The sequence below is a fragment of the Podarcis erhardii genome, assembly GCF_964252035.2.
Source record: "Podarcis erhardii genome assembly, chromosome: 3".
NCBI classification, from domain to species: Eukaryota; Metazoa; Chordata; class Lepidosauria; order Squamata; family Lacertidae; genus Podarcis; species Podarcis erhardii.
Window position 1 is genome coordinate 22,224,940 of NC_138507.1, and position 19,992 is coordinate 22,244,931.

A 19,992-nucleotide genomic window follows, 5' to 3' on the forward strand; every position below is an offset into this window, starting at 1 on the left:
AAGAGAAAGATAGACAGGATTACAGGTCTGATTGTGCTTTTGGCCCCAAAGCTCTCCAGCTCTGGCCCAGCCATACCACAAAATGTGCTAGCTATGTAGGTATGCCACAGGTTGGCCACACATGCCCCAGACTCAGTAGATCTTGGGCACTTGCTAAATAAATTCCATTTATCTTTCCTTGCACCAACTAAACTGCAACAAAATAGTAGCAAGCTTAGGAGTTCTCCAGGCTGGATGTTGAGCGAAACTGCAGAGGTGGTAGTGAAGGCACGACGGTTATGCAATTGCTCTGGCATGTATAGAAACCAGAATTATGCCCATGTTATATTAAGATCATGATGTGGGTCTATCAATGGCATACCAGTTTGGGAGCTTAAGTCATATGTGACTCAGAAAATCCAAAATAGCCACATGGCTGAGGGAAGGATCCATCCAAGACCATGGAGAATATGGCCAAGAATCTCCCCATGGGCCTCACTGTTCTTACCCTAATGACATCCTGTGGTAAAAATCGCAGGATACATTCCTGGACATTATGGGAGATTCCAACCATTCCCCCCTCCCCCAGGGATCTAATAATGACACTGATGAGAAAAGGGGCATTCTGTGGACACCAGGAGGAGGAAGCCAATGTGTAATTGGGCTGACACATCCACAAAACATATTCTTCACCACAAACTTCAACACACTTGGCCAAGCAAAACATGACCATGCTCAAGAAAGAATGCTCACCTACTCAAGAGGACCTCTTATTGGGAGAATAATAATTTTAGGATTCCCACAGGATGGGGTAATTTTTACAGGGCGTGTTTAGACAAGCTTGCATCCAGTACAGAAGAACACATGGGAAGTTACTGCAAACTTCCCTTGGCATCTCTCACTGTTTTGCCAGCTTGTTGGAATATGTAGATGCCTATGGATCTGCCTCAGAAAGCTGCCTTATGTCAGGTCCAGTCCAGTATTGCCTGATCCGACTTGCAGCAGATCTCAGGCACACCTCTCTCCTATCGTTGGCTGCGAGGTCCTCTTTTACATGGCATTTCTGGGGAATGAACCAGGGATCTTGCACGGGGGTTGGCAAAGTTTTTGTGGCTTGGGCCGGTTCACGGTCCCGCAGACGCTGCGGTGGACCGGAGTGTGTGTGTGCACACACATGCACAAACACTATTTCCCACCCCTGATCTTGCACATGCAACACCTTTGCTTCTCCATGAAGCTATGGTCCCACCCTCACTTGTTAAAGCAGTATCAGGTCCAAACAGCATGTGATATCATGCAGTTTGCCCTTGGATGATTGCTTTTTCTTTCACAAATGTGCTCCAGAGAACCCTCTAGAGCAGTTTTTTTGGGGGGGAGCGCGGGAGGAAAGATGAAGGGAAACAGGAAATCCCATTGCTCAAGCAGACTTCTGTTGTGTAAGCAGACAGACATCACTGGATGCCCTCTACACTCTTTAAATACACTGTAATTATAATTTGTGTGAAATTCTCTTGCATTTGACTCTGGAAACTTCTAATGAGTACTGGCTAATTCACCCTGACTACCTCAGATAGGAATTACCAGGCCTGTGCAGGTCTACTCAAAAGTAACTCTCACTGGATTTGATTGGCTTACGTTCAAGCAAGTATACAAATGGTTGTTTCCCCTGGTACAGCAGACTGAGGGAGCAACATAAACCAAAGATTCGCTGGAATGGTGTTAGGATCCAATAGATCTGTGGCTCAGCTGCCAATACCTGGTGCAGCCAGGCTCTGCTGGCATAAGTCCCACACCCTGGCTCAGCCTGAGAGATACACCTCTCTCCCAGCTCGACCAGGGCTGAGCCCCCTAAGCTGAGACTGGTGAATTTTATACTGGTGTAAGCCCTGGGGGAGGGACGCAGGTGGCGCTGTGGGTTAAACCATAGAGCCTAGGGCTTGCTGATCAGAAGGTCAGCGGTTCGAATCCCCGCGACAGGGTGAGCTCCCGTTGCTCAGTCCCAGCTCCTGCCAACCTAGCAGTTCAAAAGCACATCAAAGTGCAAGTAGATACATAGGTATCGCTCCGGCGGGAAGGTAAATGGTGTTTCCGTGCGCTGCTCTAGTTCGCCAGAAGCTGCTTAGTCATGCTGGCCACATGACCCGGAAGCTGTATGCCTGCTCCCTCGGCCAGTAAAGCGAGATGAGCGCCGCAACCCCAGAGTCGGTCATGACTGGACCTAATGGTCAGGGGTCCCTTTACCTTTAAGCCCGGGGTGGGGGGGTGGGGAAGGATGCTCTGGAAGATGGGTGGAAGTGAGGCTGGGCAGGGGTGGTGAAGTACATATGCTGGATCCTAACTTTATTCAGTTCAGTCACATGACCTGGTAACTCAGAGGTTACCCAGAGGTCTATGCTTGCAAAAAACGGTGGTGCATGCCAACCTTTTAAAGACTCCCCCCCCCCCCCCCGGTCAGGCTTAGGTGAGCTCAGGAGGCAGTAGCCCTGCTTCTGAAAAGATAAATTATGCCATTTTAATTTAAGGCAGCAGAAGTTCTGCCGGCTTCCTATACTTAGGACACTAATACTGGTATGTGAGTGAAAGTAATTCCTTTCTGATTTTAGTATGCCACACACACACACTTTTATAAATGGGAGAAACTTACCTATTTGCTCTCAACAGACAGCTGGGAGAAAAAGAAACTCCTATTCCCCAAGCATACAGCCAGGAAAAATGTAAATAAAGAATAACATAAAAATACAATCAATTTATTTTTATCAAACAAAATAGTGCTCCTTCCAATTGTCCTGAGACTAAACAGAAAGAGGGAAGGGAAACTTAAGAAGCGGGGGGATGGGACAAGAACAATAAGCAGCTTCAGGTGGTGCCAGGGGTTGCATTAAAGTAACGTTGGGGGTCAGATGGGATGCAACTTGGCCACTTGTGCTTTAGTACAAGTGAGGGAGTGGAAAGAAGCATAGCTGGCATGCAGAACATCTGGGTCATTTGAGGTATCTGAAAAACACAGTACTCTAGGACTGAAATGAGATGTAAGTATAGATAACATGTGCTTCCTAAGCAAACTTCTGGTTTGAAGTTGGAAGTGTGGGGAACATATCATCATTTAGGTAAGGAAGCAGCGAAAAGATCATGGGTTTCATGTACTCCCTTATCCTTCATATGCACTCATTTCTTGTTTCACAGAAACCACAGGGTGCCAGGCTGCCCAAATTGGGACAAACTACAGTGTGACCAAACTACAGTTTGCATCCAAACTGGGAAACCCCTTGAAATCATGGGTGCTGATTGTAGCTTGTGCACACCATAGTTTGCTGGATTTGGATGTCACGGCAAACTATGGTTTGCACTCACCCGAAAAGAAATTAATAGAATGCAGTGGGAGGTGGGAGCATATTAGCACAAAGTTTATTCATGATGGCTGACCAGAGCCAACACATATTCAATGTCTTGCTTCTATGGTCCCAAACCAATTTCCAGCATTCTGTATTGCCTAAGAGATAATCCGAGGTTTCTTACTACTCTGGGCTAAATATTCACTCAAGTGTTTCCAGCAGTATTGAAGTCTGTTTTTGTTTGGAAATAAGATTTCCATTTGCACAAAATGCTAAGCAAACCATACAATGTTGACTTTAAGATTAAACTCAAAAGGGACTTTTCGCATCTCCCCAGCAGGAAGCAAATGAATGCCTGTGACTGTGTTTGTAAATTTTAAAGTATTAAAAGTAACAGATACAGCCTCAGTTTTTTAAAAAAACAAGCTCACAACACAGAGATTTTCAGAGAGAATGAGACATCCTGGAGACCCTCGATAGGGGAGGTGCTTAGGAAATTCATGAGTCTCCTTTAGCTGATCCATTTTTGCCCCTGGAGAGGCTTCCTGCAGGACGCTAAATGCATAAAACAGCATGCTCTAAACAGTCATGCTGCCTCACTACGCAACCCTCACCAGGAAGATAACGGATATACAAGAAAGAGGAATGTTACTAGCTGCACATGTTTGAGTCCTCTTCTCAATCTAGCTGAAGGAAAGGACACTGAATAATTTGGAACAGCAGATGGTTATATCCTTTTCAAAAAAGAAAAACGCAGAATCTGAAAATGGATCACAGAGCCAACAGCAGCTGAGACAGATCTGCCTGACAACTTTTTAACCAAGCTTGGGACTCAACAAGAAACTGGGACTCAACTCCCACCCCCGCCCCCGCCAGATTTGCACATGTCAGTGGGGCACTGACTGCTGGAAGACGCTATCTAGATAACCTTCGCTCTTTAACAGCGTTTGATCTTCTGATTTATAAAGGAGAAAATGTGGCGGCATGTTTGCTTTATTCTGAGCTGCAATCTCGCTCTCGTTCTGGGATTCAACTCCTTTAGGAAAAACATAGAGACCCTGGGCAAAAAGCAGTACCAAGTCCAGCATGGCTTGTGCAGCTACACTTTCCTACTGCCTGAAACAGAAAATTGCCGTTCTTCTTCTTCTACCTCCTATGTTTCCAATGCAGTGCAGAGGGATGCACCTTTAGATTATGATGATTCCGTACAAAGGCTCCAACTTCTTGAAAACATCCTGGAGAACAACACACAGTGGCTAATGAAGGTAAGAAAAACCCCTGTATTATTTCTATCCTACATGCGGGTTCTTGCAGCAGCACAATTTGCTGATTTGTTGTTTTCCCTTTTGACGAGTGAGTACACTGAGTTGCGGAACATTTCATTCACTTGCTCTTGACAAACAACTTTGTCGAAAACATTTAGTACGACTGCATGCTATTTACAGCCATGTGAAAAATCCAGCATGAGGAATTTTGTTTCCTGAACTAGAGCAATGGGCTAACTGATTTATTTGTTCTAAAATGTTGCACCATGTTTTTCAGGGAGGGGGAAAAAAAAAAGCTTTCAAACCTGTATGCTATGAACAGCTAGAAACAGCTTCTTTGTTTCTATCCATATTATATTTTCAGAATGACATGCGGCGGGTGCAAACTCACATGCACGCAACTGTCAGATATGCAGGGTTTCATACGTGCAATTTACTTCCAGTTAAATTTGCTTAGCACTGCAGGCAATAGTTAGCATTATTAAGGTCTGATTCACACCATGAAAAAATAGCAGGAAGCCCAATTTTACACTGTGTGTACCGATAGCCTAGCGTATAATGTGCAAGGAGGGATCATTCTTGTGTAGAGGCTGTGAAGAATCAAAGTTAATTGTGGCTTCCTACAGTGTGCACGTATGATTTAAAATGAGATATGCTTGAGTCCCAAAGATTTGAATGGGACTTTGGCAACGGTATTCTTGAACAACAGCTCTGTGGACTGGCGCAGAATGTATCTGTGAATATTATTTTAATCATTTTGAATGTCTTAAGTTACTGACTTTGATACAGGGATTCAATTTTGTGTGTGAAATAACGTTACTTTGGGTGGCGTCTGGATTAACTATTGTTTTGTTCTAAAAGTCTCTGTGTAATTCCTGCACCACTAGACTATGATGGATTAATATGTGATAATTGGTTAGTTACAAACAAATGGACTTGTGAACAAGCATCCTACATTGAAAAAGCTAACAAAATCACTTTCTAGACTATCGAACAGTTTATCTAGACTGTATGACAGTTCAATCTATTCATGTTTACTCTGAAGTTGAGATTTACTTCAAAGTAAGTGTGCAAAGGATGGCATCATAGACAAACTGAATAGATAGTGCAGCTTAACTGCATGATATCCTTGCAAAGTCACATGATACAAGACATGTCTTCTGAGGATGAAATACATGCGCTGAAAACCTAAGCCTGCTGATTCAGAGGTAAGGTCCCATTAAGTTCAGTTAGATTAATTCTCTAGGGTTCTTGCTAAGGACTGAAGCTTTAAAGGATCTCATTTAATATCTCAGTATATTCATTAGAGAAGGCTGCAAATACTTAGAGTACACCTCACTAATGCAGCATCACAAAAAATTAAAATCAATATAGGCCCTGTTTGAAGCTTTTAATCAAACATATATTATGAGCTGTTATTGCAGACTAATGTGTCCCACACCTTTCTAAGATAAGAGGCAGATAAGATTATAAAGTAACACTGAACAGTTATGTGAGAGAATTTAAAACTGCATTTAATAATCTAAAATATGCTTTGGGGAAGGTTGTTTAAATAGCTGTGTATGTATCTAGCAGAACGATCCTAGGTATGTCCTTTCAAAAGTATGTCTGTCCTATTGAGTTAAATGAGACCTTACTTCCCGATAGATGGGCTACAATCTTATACAGATTATTTTAGAATGAATCCCATTGAACATCATGAGCGTTACTTCTGAGTAGGCATTGGTAAGATTGAACTTCAAGCTGCAAAATGTTTACCATAAATGTCATGCCACCATTCATATAGACAGGTAGGTAGGTAGGTAGACGGATAGAAAATGGGTTTCAGAACCCAACTTTATGTCCATTGTTTTTATATTTACTTAAATAACAACACTGAATTACAAAAATGTTTACTTTCCACACCCCCACCCTTTTACTTTAAGTAAAAAACTAAAATAACTAGGAGAGTCAGGATCAATTGCAAGACTGCCACAACACATTTCTCAGGTCAGCAATTTTATTTATTGCTTTTTCCTATAAATCTCTGGGAATTTCTTTATGACAAGCACATTCAGCAAAGTCATTAAAACCAGGTACTTACTTTTGGAGGTCAGTCAATCCATTTAAAAAACAAATAAACATTCTATTTCTACATTTTATCAACTGACAATGCAATTGTGCAGAAGTAAGGTCCATTGGGTTAAACGAAACCCTAACTTTCTATTGGATGACAATGGTTTTGTGTTTGGCTTGTCATTCCTTTAACATAGGGCACTTAGGCTATCTTACTCTCATTATCCTCAAGTAACTTAGGTCCCAAACTGTTTTCCTAATGAAACCTAGTAAATAAGAATAACATGAAGAAAAATCCATAGGGATCATTCTAATTCATTATTTATAAACTCTTCTATTTATGCTAAGGCAAATTAATGTACATAACACATGGATGCCCTCGAATGCCACTTTGTAACCATTTCAACTGGTTCTGGAAAATCTGACAAGTTTAATTTTCCCTTTTTCCTTTAGTGAGCCTTTGTAAACCCTAGGAACCACTTATTTTTGAAGGGTGCTTGAAATAACACTGCCAGCATAAAAATCTTTCTAGCACCAGTTATGCACAAAATCTTTGTTTCAAATGCATTCTACATCCTCACACAGTATCACATTTCCCACCTTCAATCAGTCATCAAAAGGAAATGTTATCTTTCTGAATGGACACCAAACTGTCTGAATGGAAGAGCGTGGAAATCACTGTGGATGCCTCACAATAACAATAGGAAGCTGGAAGGTGTCAGAGTTGCTGTGCATTCCGGAAACTAACAGAAAACCAAGGCCAGTGTTTCAGACGTTCCTAGAAAACCACAACCACCATGGAAGGGCTTGCAGTTAAAATGAGATTACTATTATTAGCACACCACCTTATCTTCCAATATCTTTTAAAACCCCTTTTCTAAAAATACCAATTTGTCTGACGTCTGAGCAAAACTAATATCTGGCATACCAAAAGAACAGGCTAATTTCATACGATATGTTCCAGCAAATCACAATTCAAGAGGAAGTAGAATCCTATAATGCATATAAGATTCTGCACCACAATAGTCCTTTGAAGTCTGCCACTACCCCGGAATGTTCCATTTTTATTTAAGTCTTCCCAGTATTGCAGGAGAAAAACAAAGCCTGCTTGAGTTCCTTATAGGCTAAACAATCTATTACATTCCCTTGTAATCAAATTTCTAAAATACTTGATAATATAATGTTGTTTCCAAGAAACAATTATTGCTATTGTTAGTCTACAGTTGCAGTAGGTTCAAGATATGGAAAAATGAGGCTTTTACCCTGGTGTGGTTTGCAAACAGGTACAGCCATTAATTTGATTCACAGCTGCCTCACAGAAATAGCCTAACATATCAGACGAAGGGGTTGACAGATCTGATGGTCGTGTAGTTACATTATTACAGCTAGGAATGTTGACAAATGAGATGCGCTGCCCTCTCAAGAGAGGCATGAAATAGTTAAAGGTTATCTGTGATGGAGAATAAACTAACTTTCCGCTAGCTGTTCTGAAAGGACCGTGCAAACCAACTGTGGAGATGCCCACAAAATAATGGCTCAAGAAATCTTTGCACACTCTCTCACACAAACTTTATTCCATGTACATAAGCTTACATATATACACTCAAACTGGCCAAATGCTGGCAAATATGCCTCTACTTCCCCAAACCCTACACCAGTGGTGTCCAAACATTTTTCAAAGAGGGCCAGATTTGATGAAGTGAAGGGCCGTGAGGGCCGACCAAAGGGCTGACTAAAGTTGGTAGTGTTGTTGAGCTTTTTTAGGATTGTTGTTGAGGTTTTTTTTTTAGGGTTTAAGTTGTTAAGGTTTTTTGTTTTTTTTTTAGGATTTGACCCCAGGAAATTAACTGCCACAGGGGCCGGATTGAACCAACCAACAGGCTGAATTAGGCCCCCGAAACGGACTTCCCTAACTGACACTTAGCTGTGCAGATTCACATTCTCTTCTGTAGGCCCGTTTCCCTCCTCATTCATATCTGTTATACAGAGGAATCTTTGCCCCTCGCCCGGGCTCTTGCCATTTCCTCTCCCTAACATCTCAGCATAACGTGTATTACAATAATATTGCTTTCCATGCCGTTATTATATCCTCTGCTGAACATCATTGATAGGGAGCATGTAATTAAAAGCCACGGGATGAATTTGGGGTATTCAAGGGAGGTATTGGTGTTGCTAGGGAACCTGTTTATTTATCAGCATGGAAGGCACAGCAGCTGCTTGTCAGTTAGTGCAGGGCCTTGTAATCAAAGGAGTGCGCAGGATGAGACTGGCATAATGGTTGCTGACAATGCAAAGGTAAATGAAGGGTCTGTATGGGCTGCCTTGCTGGAAATGCTCTCCTCTGTAGTTTTGACGCGAGAGAAGCATTTGGGAGATCTCTCACAGGGAGAGCAACCTAGCCTATTCACAACCTTGGTTTCATATTCCACAAAGTATCTCTCCTACCCTGAGTGGTGAAAGTGGTTTTCTGAAGGAGGGCTAGCAATGGATCAATTAAATACCACTTATATCTTATCAGGCAATAGTCAGGCAATAGTTAGCACATTTCGCATGAACAGTGCCATGCTTGGCTAGCCCCACCTCCAGACATGCTGGCTTGCCTTAACTATCTCTGCATTCAGTGGACCAAGAACCCAATCGTGTGGAAGCCTTCACATATATCTGCAAGCTTTCTTGCTGCAGACTTTCATGCCAAATGCGCAGACAGCAGGGGACAGGACAAGCCAGCATGCTTGATGTCAGGAGTGGGACTAGCTGGCATAGCCCTGATCACAATTTGATCAGTGAGCGGGGAATAGAGAATTCAGCTATTTGCAGAGACTGTTGTCTTCTGTAAGATTTCAGAAGCCAAGTCCCCCCGGAAGCTTTAAAATGCACCCCACCTGTCCATAGCAAATGCAAACGCCGTAGCAAATGCAATTGACCTGTGCCAGCTTTTGTTTATAATCATTCTGGCATCCAGGACAAAGTGCCTTTAAGCATGAATAGAGTTCCTTGAACTCCAAGATCTTGTTCTCTGGAGGCCTTAGGTATTACAACACCCTACGGAACCTGTGTCAAATACTTAAAGGATTTACTACTCCCTTCCCATCGAAGAGCCTTTATGCTCGCAAGATTAAATGCTTTCCCTTCTGCAGCAGATTCTCACACACTCCATATCAAGCCCATTTGTGTGCCTGCAACCAAGAAGTACCAGATTCAATGGACCACATTCTCTTAGATTGCCCTTTACATAGCAGACCTTGCCAACTGATGCTGAGTAAAATGTTGGACCTCTGGCCCACAACCCAGAGGAGAAACCAAATGAGGTTTCTCCTGGCAGATCGGGACAAAGATACCACTCCTCTAGTAGCTTCCTTTTTAGCCACAATTTTGCCTGAAAGGGTTCCCAACGAACCATCCCTTTGGGAAATAGACCCTATACCCCTTGACAGCTTCAACCTTGTCCTTTAATTATCCCAGTGATCTGAAATGTTTTATATTGTGATGCCAATAAAGGTACTTGACTTGACTAGAGTTCCTTCCGCCTAAAGGAAGTTTAAGAAAAGAAAAATCTAAGGACAATATTCATTTTTGCCCCTGTCTGAAAGGTGGCTTGGGATGTGATGGACAGGCAGTTGTTTGACTAATGCATATGAAGCTCTGGTTCTGCAATGAGACAGCTGGTTCATCTGCATGACTTCTGGGAGATCAACACAGCTGTATGCAAGGTCACCAAATGCACACTGCCACACAGCCCAGGTCATCTCCTTGGTTCTTTTACAGGTGACGCTGTGTGCAGCCACACAGCATGCATTTGGGATGCAAAGCACAGGGTATAGGAGTGCCCTACACAAATGTGCAACCATCATTCCCCAGCTACCCGGCAGTCTAGACCAGGACCACTATGCTGAATCTCTAACGGGCTCGTCTCCTGGTGTTCCTGAATGCCAAAGGCCTTGTTCCTGTTTAGAGATGCTCGCTAAACAGTTGAGAAAATGGACAGCAACAAGCTCACTTGAGAAAGCTGGCAGGCTGGTTATGTCCACTCTTAAATCAGGGAGCATGACCCATGACTCCTGCACATCTCCAGAAGACGTTCATTCACACACACACTTGTACTATTGCTGTCAGGTGACATCAAAATGCAGTAATAAGCAAGGCTGCTACCAGAGGCACCAGGTTGCAAGGGCGATGGGAGGGGGGTGATGTCACACACATGGTGTCTGGATGCTGGGAGGAGCTAGGGACAGAACCAAACCTGGTGGCCACGCAGCTTCAACACCCATTGGCTCATCCTCCACCTCCTCTTGGTGCCATCACGGGCAGGAGACTGCTTGAACCCAAGGAGCTGGCCACTGGAGCTGTGCCACAATTGGCTCTGTACTTTTGGGGCATGGGGGGGGCCCTACTCCTGAAATATAGACAAACCCAAAAGGACTCAGCCCCCAGGAGCTGATGCCCCTGGCTGCACACTCATTCTTGGCTACATGGAATATCTGGAAATAATTCCCCATGCTCGGAGTAACAGGCAGCCAGCTGGGGAGGAACTTCAGTTCAATGGTAGAGTAGATGCTTCACTGTCTCACATTTAATCACTGGCACTTCCCAGTAAAGAATCTCAGATCACAGGGTTGGGAAAGACCATGGAGAGGGCACTGCTAGTTAAACCAGACATAGTGAGCTAGATAGACAATTGCTCTGACTCAGTTATCAGGCACGTTCATCTGCGTTCAGCAGATCTGGCTTCCCTGCCATACTTTGAACAGTTCTGTTCAAAAGCACAGAACTGAGAACAAGCACAACTTCCGGCAAACTTTTCATTCCCCTGTTCCTTTGCACATGGAAGGTGAGCTTATCTATTACAATTATTGATGGAACTGCCATTCAGACAGATGGATCAATGGCAACATCTCACTCAGTTGCGTTCCACGAAGGAGCTCCTGTGACAAAACCTAAAATGACTGGACCAAAGTTCAACACACCCTATTTTAGATCACAAAATAGACCTCTGGGCTTGTCCAGCTTTGTGGGAAAACATTCTTTTTTTCAAAAAGTATTTTAGTTAAGTTGTGCAAGAGCTTCTAGTTAAAACGGCTGCATACAAAAATTCCAAACAACTGATGTGTACAGCAGAAGGCCCTTTTTATAAAAAGCAGTTTTAGCCTGGAATATATATTATTATTATTTTTTTACTTTAAGCTCTTTGTATAATGTCCATTGGCCAGTTTGCTTCCTGAGTGGAATAGGCTCACTTAACTGGGCAAACTTTAGATGCTTTGAAAAAACTGATGTAAATAAATCACTGACCTTTTCAAATCCTTTAATAGTCTAATGGAGAAAATACATACCATACTATACAGCTATTACACTGTTACAGTACAGCTGTTAATATCATTTTTAGTGTTAACATAATTTTGAGATCTTTGAGATGTGAGGAGACCCCACAGGCCAATCCGTTGTGCGTTAAGCTCCACACTACCATAAAATTTATTAGCTATGAGACAAAATAGTTCCAGTGGTTTTTATTTCAAATCATTGTTTGGTGTACAAGAATGAGAGATAGAAGTACAGAATTCAACAGCAGGTAGAAGTGACCTGTTTCAAGTAGCACCATAGAGGCGGGAGAAATAGATGAAGGCAGGAATTGGTGTACAAATAATTTGGTGAGATTTGGAATTATTCTAGTGGGTGGAGGCTTCCTTCAGGGAGCAAAATTTATTTCTATTTATGTACTGTTTTCAAGTTATTACTATCTTTTTAATATATTTTTTTTTCTTAAAATGACTTTCCTTCCTCTCTTTCCATGGTTCATTTTGCATATCATAAATCCCTGCATCTTTTACATAAACTAAACCATTCAGTATTCCATTATTACATCCATCAAAATTTATTTACACTGTTGAATTTATCTTAAGGCTGCCAACATTTTCAAGTGTACACAATTCCCCCCCCCATATATTCAATAAACATTTTCCAATCTTCTCTAAATGTATGTTCTTCTTGTTTCTATATGTTAAGTCTGCAAGCTGCACATATTCCGTCAGCTCAAGTTGCCATTCTTCTTTAGTTGGGACCTCACTCGTCTTCCATTTTTGGACTAACAAAACATGGGCCTCAGTAGTGGCATACATAAATAATCGTTTTTGACACTTGGGAATTTCATTCTGGATTATCCCCAACAGAAATGATTCTGGTTTTTTTTTTTTTTGGAAAGTACTTTTAAACACTTTTTTCAATTCATTATGGATTATTTCCCAATACTCTTTTACGCCTTTACAGGTCCACCACATATGAAAGAACGTTCCCTCTATCTCTTTGCGTCTCCAGCACTTATCTGATTCAGTCTTATATATCTTAGCAAGCCTAACTTAGCAAGTTATTACTATCCATTTATTATTTCTATCCCATCTTTCTGTCAAGGAGCTCAAGGCAGCATACATGATTCTCCTGCTTCCCATTTCATCCTTATAAAGAGCTCTGTGAAGTAGATTAGGCTGAGTGATGGTGACTGAACAAAGTCACCCAGAGAGCCTCATGACTCAGTGGAGATTTGAACCCTGGTTTCCCAGGTCCTAGTCCAATACACCCAAATGTCATCTGGATGCTGTGTCAGACAGCAAGATGTCAGCAACGCTGCTTCCCCCTGTCTACCAATAATCCTCCACGGTGATGCAAAACCATTAGTGATTATTTTTATTCAATCTTCCTTTGAGTTGGTCTCCGGCCCACAGTTAAAGAAAGTACTGTTGTCTCTAGCTGACAGTACCACCAAATGCCACCAACCACATATAGTTTTCAATAGCACGAAAATGTTCAGCTTTGATTCATGCCATCACAAGTTGTGTGGATGGCGATTTTGACCTTAGAAACCTCTCTCTATCTATACAAAGAGGGTATCTAGGTGATTCATTACACAATATATGAGTCTCTGAGCTGCACAGCAAGGTACAAATTCTTAAGTTATGGGCGTATAAAAACTTAACAAAATCTGGTAGAAGATGACCAAGCGAAGAAGAGGTAAAAAAATTCCAGAACAGATACATAATGCATAAGAAAGCCTGTGGAAAACATTTGCTCTCTTAAAAAATACTTCAGTTCATTGGCACATATCCCTTGTTTTGAGAGTTTCTTGACTCCACCTAGTTTCTGTTGAATTGGCCACACAACCAGAGATTTTGAGAAGCAAATGGTCCAATGCAACAAGCATCTACAGAGCAAATAAGGCTCTAGGAGGAAGCACCAAGGTTATGCCACTGCGTGACTTGGGCTATTTCCCCCACATTGCCAAGGATGCTTCACTGTCTGACATCGTGCAAATGTGTCATATAGAATTGGACAGAGAAAATGCATGGAGGTGGTATCAAAGATGACCCGGATTTGGATAATCAGAACATACTGAGGGAGCTTGGTGGTGGGGATCTTACTCCCATGGCATCCTAATATTCTTACACTAATTAGTAACCTTCCTACCTAACTGTAAATAAACTTTAAACTGGACAATATTGTTATTTTGGGGTTTCAATAAGTTGATAATGCATGGTGTTAAAGATGGCCTTAAGTACTTTGTTGCAGTGACTCCATATGATCATATAGGACAAGACAATGTGTACAAAGTCTGATTTTATTGTACAGGGTGATTCATAATGAAGCATACAGTTTCCATTTACTATAAATGGAAACTGCATACTTCATTATGAATTACCCTGTATTACATATCTAACTTATATTAATTTTATATATTCTGCTTGGCCTGTGTGGCTTCAGATGCCATTGGAAATGACTGGGTGGAGGCTTTGAAGCTTGCATTTATTAGGGAAGGAAGTATATTTTTCAACAGCCAGATCCACTTATTCCCTTATTAGATTGAATCCTATCAGACCTCTGCCCCATTTCTTTTTAAATTATTTATTGCCTAGAAACTGTAGATTTTGGACTGACTAGTTTCTTGAAGTTACAGCAGGTTAGCCAGATGGAAAAGTTTCCAAGAAAAAAAAGAAACAAAGAAACGCAGGGTGGGGGGTAGAACATCACTTGTCTAAGTCAACCTCTAAGTAATAATCATTTTAGCTCCAAGTGAGGTGTACTTTCTGCAAGACTTGAATGCAACAAGTAGGTTCTCATGACATATTGAATTTATACTCTTACGATATGTGCTTGGACAGAATATATTACTACAGTGGTGCCCCGCAAGACGAACGCCTCGCAAGACGGAAAACCCGCTAGACGAAAGGGTTTTCCGTTTTGGAGGCGCTTCGCTAAACAAATTTCCCTATGGGGTTGCTTCGCAAGACGAAAAAATCTTGCGAGTTCCCGCGGTTTCCCCCCCGCTTTTTTTCGCCCTTTCCCTAAGTGCTAAGCCGCTTATCAGCTGTTCCGCTGATAAGCCGCTTCTCAGCTGATCGCTAAAAGCCGCTAGACCGCTAATAGCGCTAATCCGCTAAGCTGTCAATGGGCTTGCTTCGCAAGACGAAAAAACCGCTAGACGAAGAGAATCGCGGAACGGATTAATTTCGTCTTGCGAGGCACCACTGTATTCTAAAGTAAGCGATTATCAATTCTGTTCTTAAATTTGATTATCGGGCAGAATAAATCCAAGAAGCTGGGAACATATAGGACTGGTTCGCACCGAACGGTCTCTGCCTTTGCAAGTTGCTCCAATCTTCTCTAGCAAAAATGTTTCTTATTCAATAGCAGATGTGCATTCACAGTATAAAACACTACAGATATTTGAGAAACGTTTGTCCACCTGTTGCGTAACAACCTCTGTGAATATTTAAGAAAGGTCAATATGAACTTTTGGAAGAATAGTTTGGTAGCTTCTGAAATGCTGTGCTCAGGGGGCAGCAGGCAGAAAGAGATTTATATTCTTTCAAAGCGTGTTATTTTGAGAGCAATTTCCTTCAAGTGCAATACTGTTTAAGTTGGGTCTAATGCTTGGCTACCAGCAAATAGGTACCCTTAGGAAGCTAAAACACAAGCAGCATGCTTGGGAAATCAAAGCAGTCCCTTTATTGCTGTGTAAAAACAGGCACAAAAGCCAAACCAACTAAGCTGCTTTCCACAAAAACAGGCAGCAGCAGAATGCGAGGCATTTCACAGTCAGGGGCTGGAGGCATATAAAATTATCTCTGAAGGCAATTTATATCCTGTGATGCATAAATAGAAGGGGGCTCAACTCGCCAGTTAGGCATTGTGGCTTGGATACAAAGATCCCTGTGCATGAACAGAAAGGATTTCTGCACAACTCACATTCTTTACTAAACCTTCACCCTAATTTTCTCCTATATGCACCCACAAAACCACCCCAGAAGCTCTAATGTGATGTGAAATGGGGATCTGCAGCTGAGGAATGTGACCTTCCCACGTGCATAAGAAAATGCTTTTTGCTGTTCTTTCTACATTACACATGATGGAGAGAAGCAAATGGTCACAGCTTCATAATAATAATAATAATAATAATAATACCTTGGCCGTCTAACTGGGTTGCCCCAGCCACTCTGGTTGGCTTCCGACATATATTAAACATAATAAAACATTGCACATTCAAAAGCTTCCCTATACAGGGCTGCCTTCAGATGTCTTCTAAAGATGATAGAATTACTCATCCCCTTGACATCAGATGGGAAGCTGTTCCGCTGAACTGGTCAGTAACCTTACAGTCTATGTGTGAGTTTCCCCTTTATTCTGTTTTACACTGAGCATAGCGAACCTTAAGCTCTGCCCAGGTGGAATCTCTCAATGCTTCTTAATGGTGAAACTGAGCTGAATGAAATCAATTTTACATGGAAAAATAAACCAGTGACATAGCCATGATGATGGTTGACAAAGTCTATTAGGGAATTGAAAATTCAACAGCTTTCTGACTTGTTGCACGTACTATGTGCCCGCCATTTTCTTAATACCAGTGCTGTCCTGTCCCTGTCCCTTTAAAGTTCAGTATTATTGGAATTTCAGTTGTTCTGAAGAGGCTGGGGATGGTGTGTGGTGTCTCTCCGCCACTCACCATGAACATTTCTCGGGTACTCTGCAGCCTCCCTTGGCACCACATGCTTCCTGATCTGAAAAAGGCCTATGAGACAAGTTTACCTCATAACGGGCTTTTAATTGAGGCCCAGGAACCTGGGAAAGCCACAGAGTACGGATCACTGGTGAGGTGATTTGGAGAATGAGAAGAAGGATGCTCCTAAACATCCCTTAAAGCTAGAGGTAAAGGTACCCCCTCCCCTTCATGGATCACTGCCTTGCTGTGGCGAAGGGGCTTGAATAACTCAGAGAAGCAATGCAGGGCCACCCAAGATGGACAGGTCATAGTGGAGAGTTTTGACCAAACGTGATCCACCTGGAGCAGGAACCGGCAAGCCACTCCAGTATCCCTGCCAAGAAAACTCCATGGACAAAGACAACAGGCATATAAAAGTTATGACGCTGGAAGATGAGCCCCTCAGGTCGGAAGGCGTCCAACATGCTACTGAGGAAGAGCAGGGGACAAGTACAAGCAGATCCAGAGCTGATGAAGTGGCTGGGCCAAAGCCGAAAGGACGCTCAGTTGTGGATATACCTGGAAGCGAAAGGAAAGTCCAATGCTGTAAAGAAAAATATTGCATAGGAACCTGGAATGTAAGAACCATGAACCTTGGTAAGTTGGATGTGGTCAAAGATGAGATGGCAAGAATAAATATTGACATCCTGGGCATCAGTGAACTAAAATGGATGGGAATGGGCGAATTCAGTTCGGATGACCATCATATCTACTACTGTGGGCAAGAATCCCGTAAAAGAAATGGAGTGGCTCTCATAGTCAACAAAAGAGTGGTGAAAGCTGTACTGGGATGCAATCTCAAAAATGATAGAATGATCTTGATACGAATCCAAGGAAGACCTTTTAACATCACAGTAATCCAAGTTTATGCACCAACTACTGGTGCTGAAGAAACTGAAATTGACCAGTTCTGTGAAGACTTACAACACCTTCTAGAAATGACACCAAAGAAGGATGTTCTTCTCATTATAGGGGATTGGAATGCTAAAGTAGGGAGTCAAGAGATAAAAGGAACAACTGGCAAGTTTGGCCTTGGAGTTCAAACGAAGCAGGGCAAAGGCTAATAGAGTTCTGCCAAGAGAACAAGCTGGTCATCACAAACACTCTTTTCCAACAACACAAGAGACGACTCTACACATGGACATCACCAGATGGGCAGCATCAAAATCAGATTGATTATATTCTCTGCAGCCAAAGATGGAGAAGCTCTATACAGTCAGCAAAAACAAGACCTGGAGCTGACTGTGGCTCAGATCATCAGCTTCTTATAGCAAAATTCAAGCTTAAACTGAAGAAAGTAGGAAAAACCACTGGGCCGGTAAGATACAATCTAAGTCAAATCCCTTATGAATACACAGTGGAAGTGAGGAACAGGTTTAAGGATTTAGATTTGGTGGACAGAGTGCCTGAAGAACTATGGATGGAGGCTCGTAACATTATACAGGAGGCAGCAACTAAAACCATCCCAATGAAAAAGAAATGCAAGAAAGCAAAGTGGCTGTCCAACGAGGCCTTACAAATAGCGGGGAGAGAAGGCAAGCAAAATGCGAGGGAGATAGTAAAAGATACTGGAAATTGAATGCAGATTTCCAAAAAATAGCAAGGAGAGACAAGAAGGCCTTCTTAAACGAGCAATGCAAAGAAATAGAGGAAAACAATAGAATGGGAAAAACCAGAGATCTGTTCAAGAAAATTGGAGATATGAAAGGAACATTTCGTACAAAGATTACCATAATAAAAGACAAAAGTGGAAAGGACCTAACAGAAGCAGAAGACATCAAGAAGAGGTGGCAAGAATACACAGAGGAATTATACCAGAAAGAAATGGATGTCTCGTACACTACAGGTAGTGTGGTTGCTGACCTTGAGCCAGACATCCTGGAGAGTGAAGTCAAATGGGCCTTAGAAAGCACTGCTAATAACAAGGCCAGTGGAAGGGATGATATTCCAGCTGAACTATTTAAAATTTTAAAAGATGATGCTGTTAAGGTGCTACACTCAATATGCCAGCAAATTTGGAAAACTCAGCAGTGGCCAGAGGATTGGAGAAGATCAGTCTACATCCCAATCCCAAAGAAGGGCAGTGCCAAAGAATGCTCCAACTACCACACAATTGCACTCATTTCACACGCTAGCAAGGTTATGCTTAAAATTCTACAAGGCAGGCTTAAGCAGTATGTGGACCGAGAACTCCCAGAAGTGCAAGCTGGATTTCGAAGGGGCAGAGGAACCAGAGACCAAATTGCAAACATGCGCTGGATTATGGAGAAAGCTAGAGAGTTCAAGAAAGACATCTACTTCTGCTTCATTGACTATGCAAAAGCCTTTGACTGTGTCGACCACAGCAAACTATGGCAAGTTCTTAAAGAAATGGGACTGCCTGATCACCTCATCTGTCTCCTGAGAAATCTCTATGTGGGACAAGAAGCTACAGTTAGAACTGGATATGGAACAACTGATTGGTTCAAAATTGGGAAAGGAGTACGGCAAGGCTGTATATTGTCTCCCTGGTTATTTAATTTATATGCAGAATTCATCATGCGAAAGGCTGGGCTGGATGAATCCCAAGCCGGAATTAAGATCGCCGGAAGAAATATCAATAACCTCAGATATGCAGATGACACAACCTTGATGGCAGAAAGTGAGGAGGAATTAAAGAACCTTTTAATGAGGGTGAAAGAGGAGAGCGCAAAATACGCTCTGAAGCTCAACATCAAAAAAACGAAGATCATGGCCACTGGGCCCATCACCTCCTGGCAAATAGAACGGGAAGAAATGGAGGCAGTGAGAGATTTTACTTTCTTGGGCTCCATTATCACTGCAGATGGTGACAGTAGTCACAAAATTAAAAGACGCCTGCTCCTTGGGAGAAAGGCGATGGCAAACCTAGACAGCATCTTAAAAAGCAGAGACATCACCTTGCCAACAAAGGTCCGTATAGTTAAAGCTATGGTTTTCCCAGTAGTGATGTATGGAAGTGAGAGCTGGACCATCAAGAAGGCTGATCGCCGAAGAATTGATGCTTTTGAATTATGGTGCTGGAGGAGACTCTTGAGAGTCCCATGGCCTGCAAGAAGATCAAACCTCTCCATTCTTAAGGAAATCAGCCCTGAGTGCTCACTGGAAGGACAAATCATGAAGCTGAGGCTCCAATACTTTGGCCACCTCATGAGAAGAGAAGACTCCCTGCAAAAGACCCTGATGTTGGGAAAGATGGAGGGCACAAGGAGAAGGGGACGACAGAGGACGAGATGGTTGGACAGTGTTCTTGAAGCTACAAACATGAGCCTGACCAAACTGCAGGAGGCGGTGGAAGACAGGAGTGCCTGGCGTGCTCTGG

The 19,992-nt window shown here is 42.5% G+C and overlaps 2 protein-coding genes across 2 annotated transcripts in view; one reads left to right on the plus strand and one right to left on the minus strand.

Annotated features, from left to right (window-relative positions):
* The window catches only part of MCPH1 (microcephalin 1), a 116,465-nt gene that overhangs the window by 33,645 nt on the left and 62,828 nt on the right, over positions 1-19,992 (minus strand). The window lies entirely within an intron of this gene.
* The window catches only part of ANGPT2 (angiopoietin 2), a 48,716-nt gene continuing 32,548 nt past the window's right edge, over positions 3,825-19,992 (plus strand). Inside the window, exon 1 of the mRNA XM_081857197.1 lies at positions 3,825-4,576. Coding sequence (XP_081713323.1) covers positions 4,286-4,576 — 291 coding nt within the window. The 5' untranslated portion in view covers positions 3,825-4,285. The remainder of the gene's footprint in view (positions 4,577-19,992) is intronic.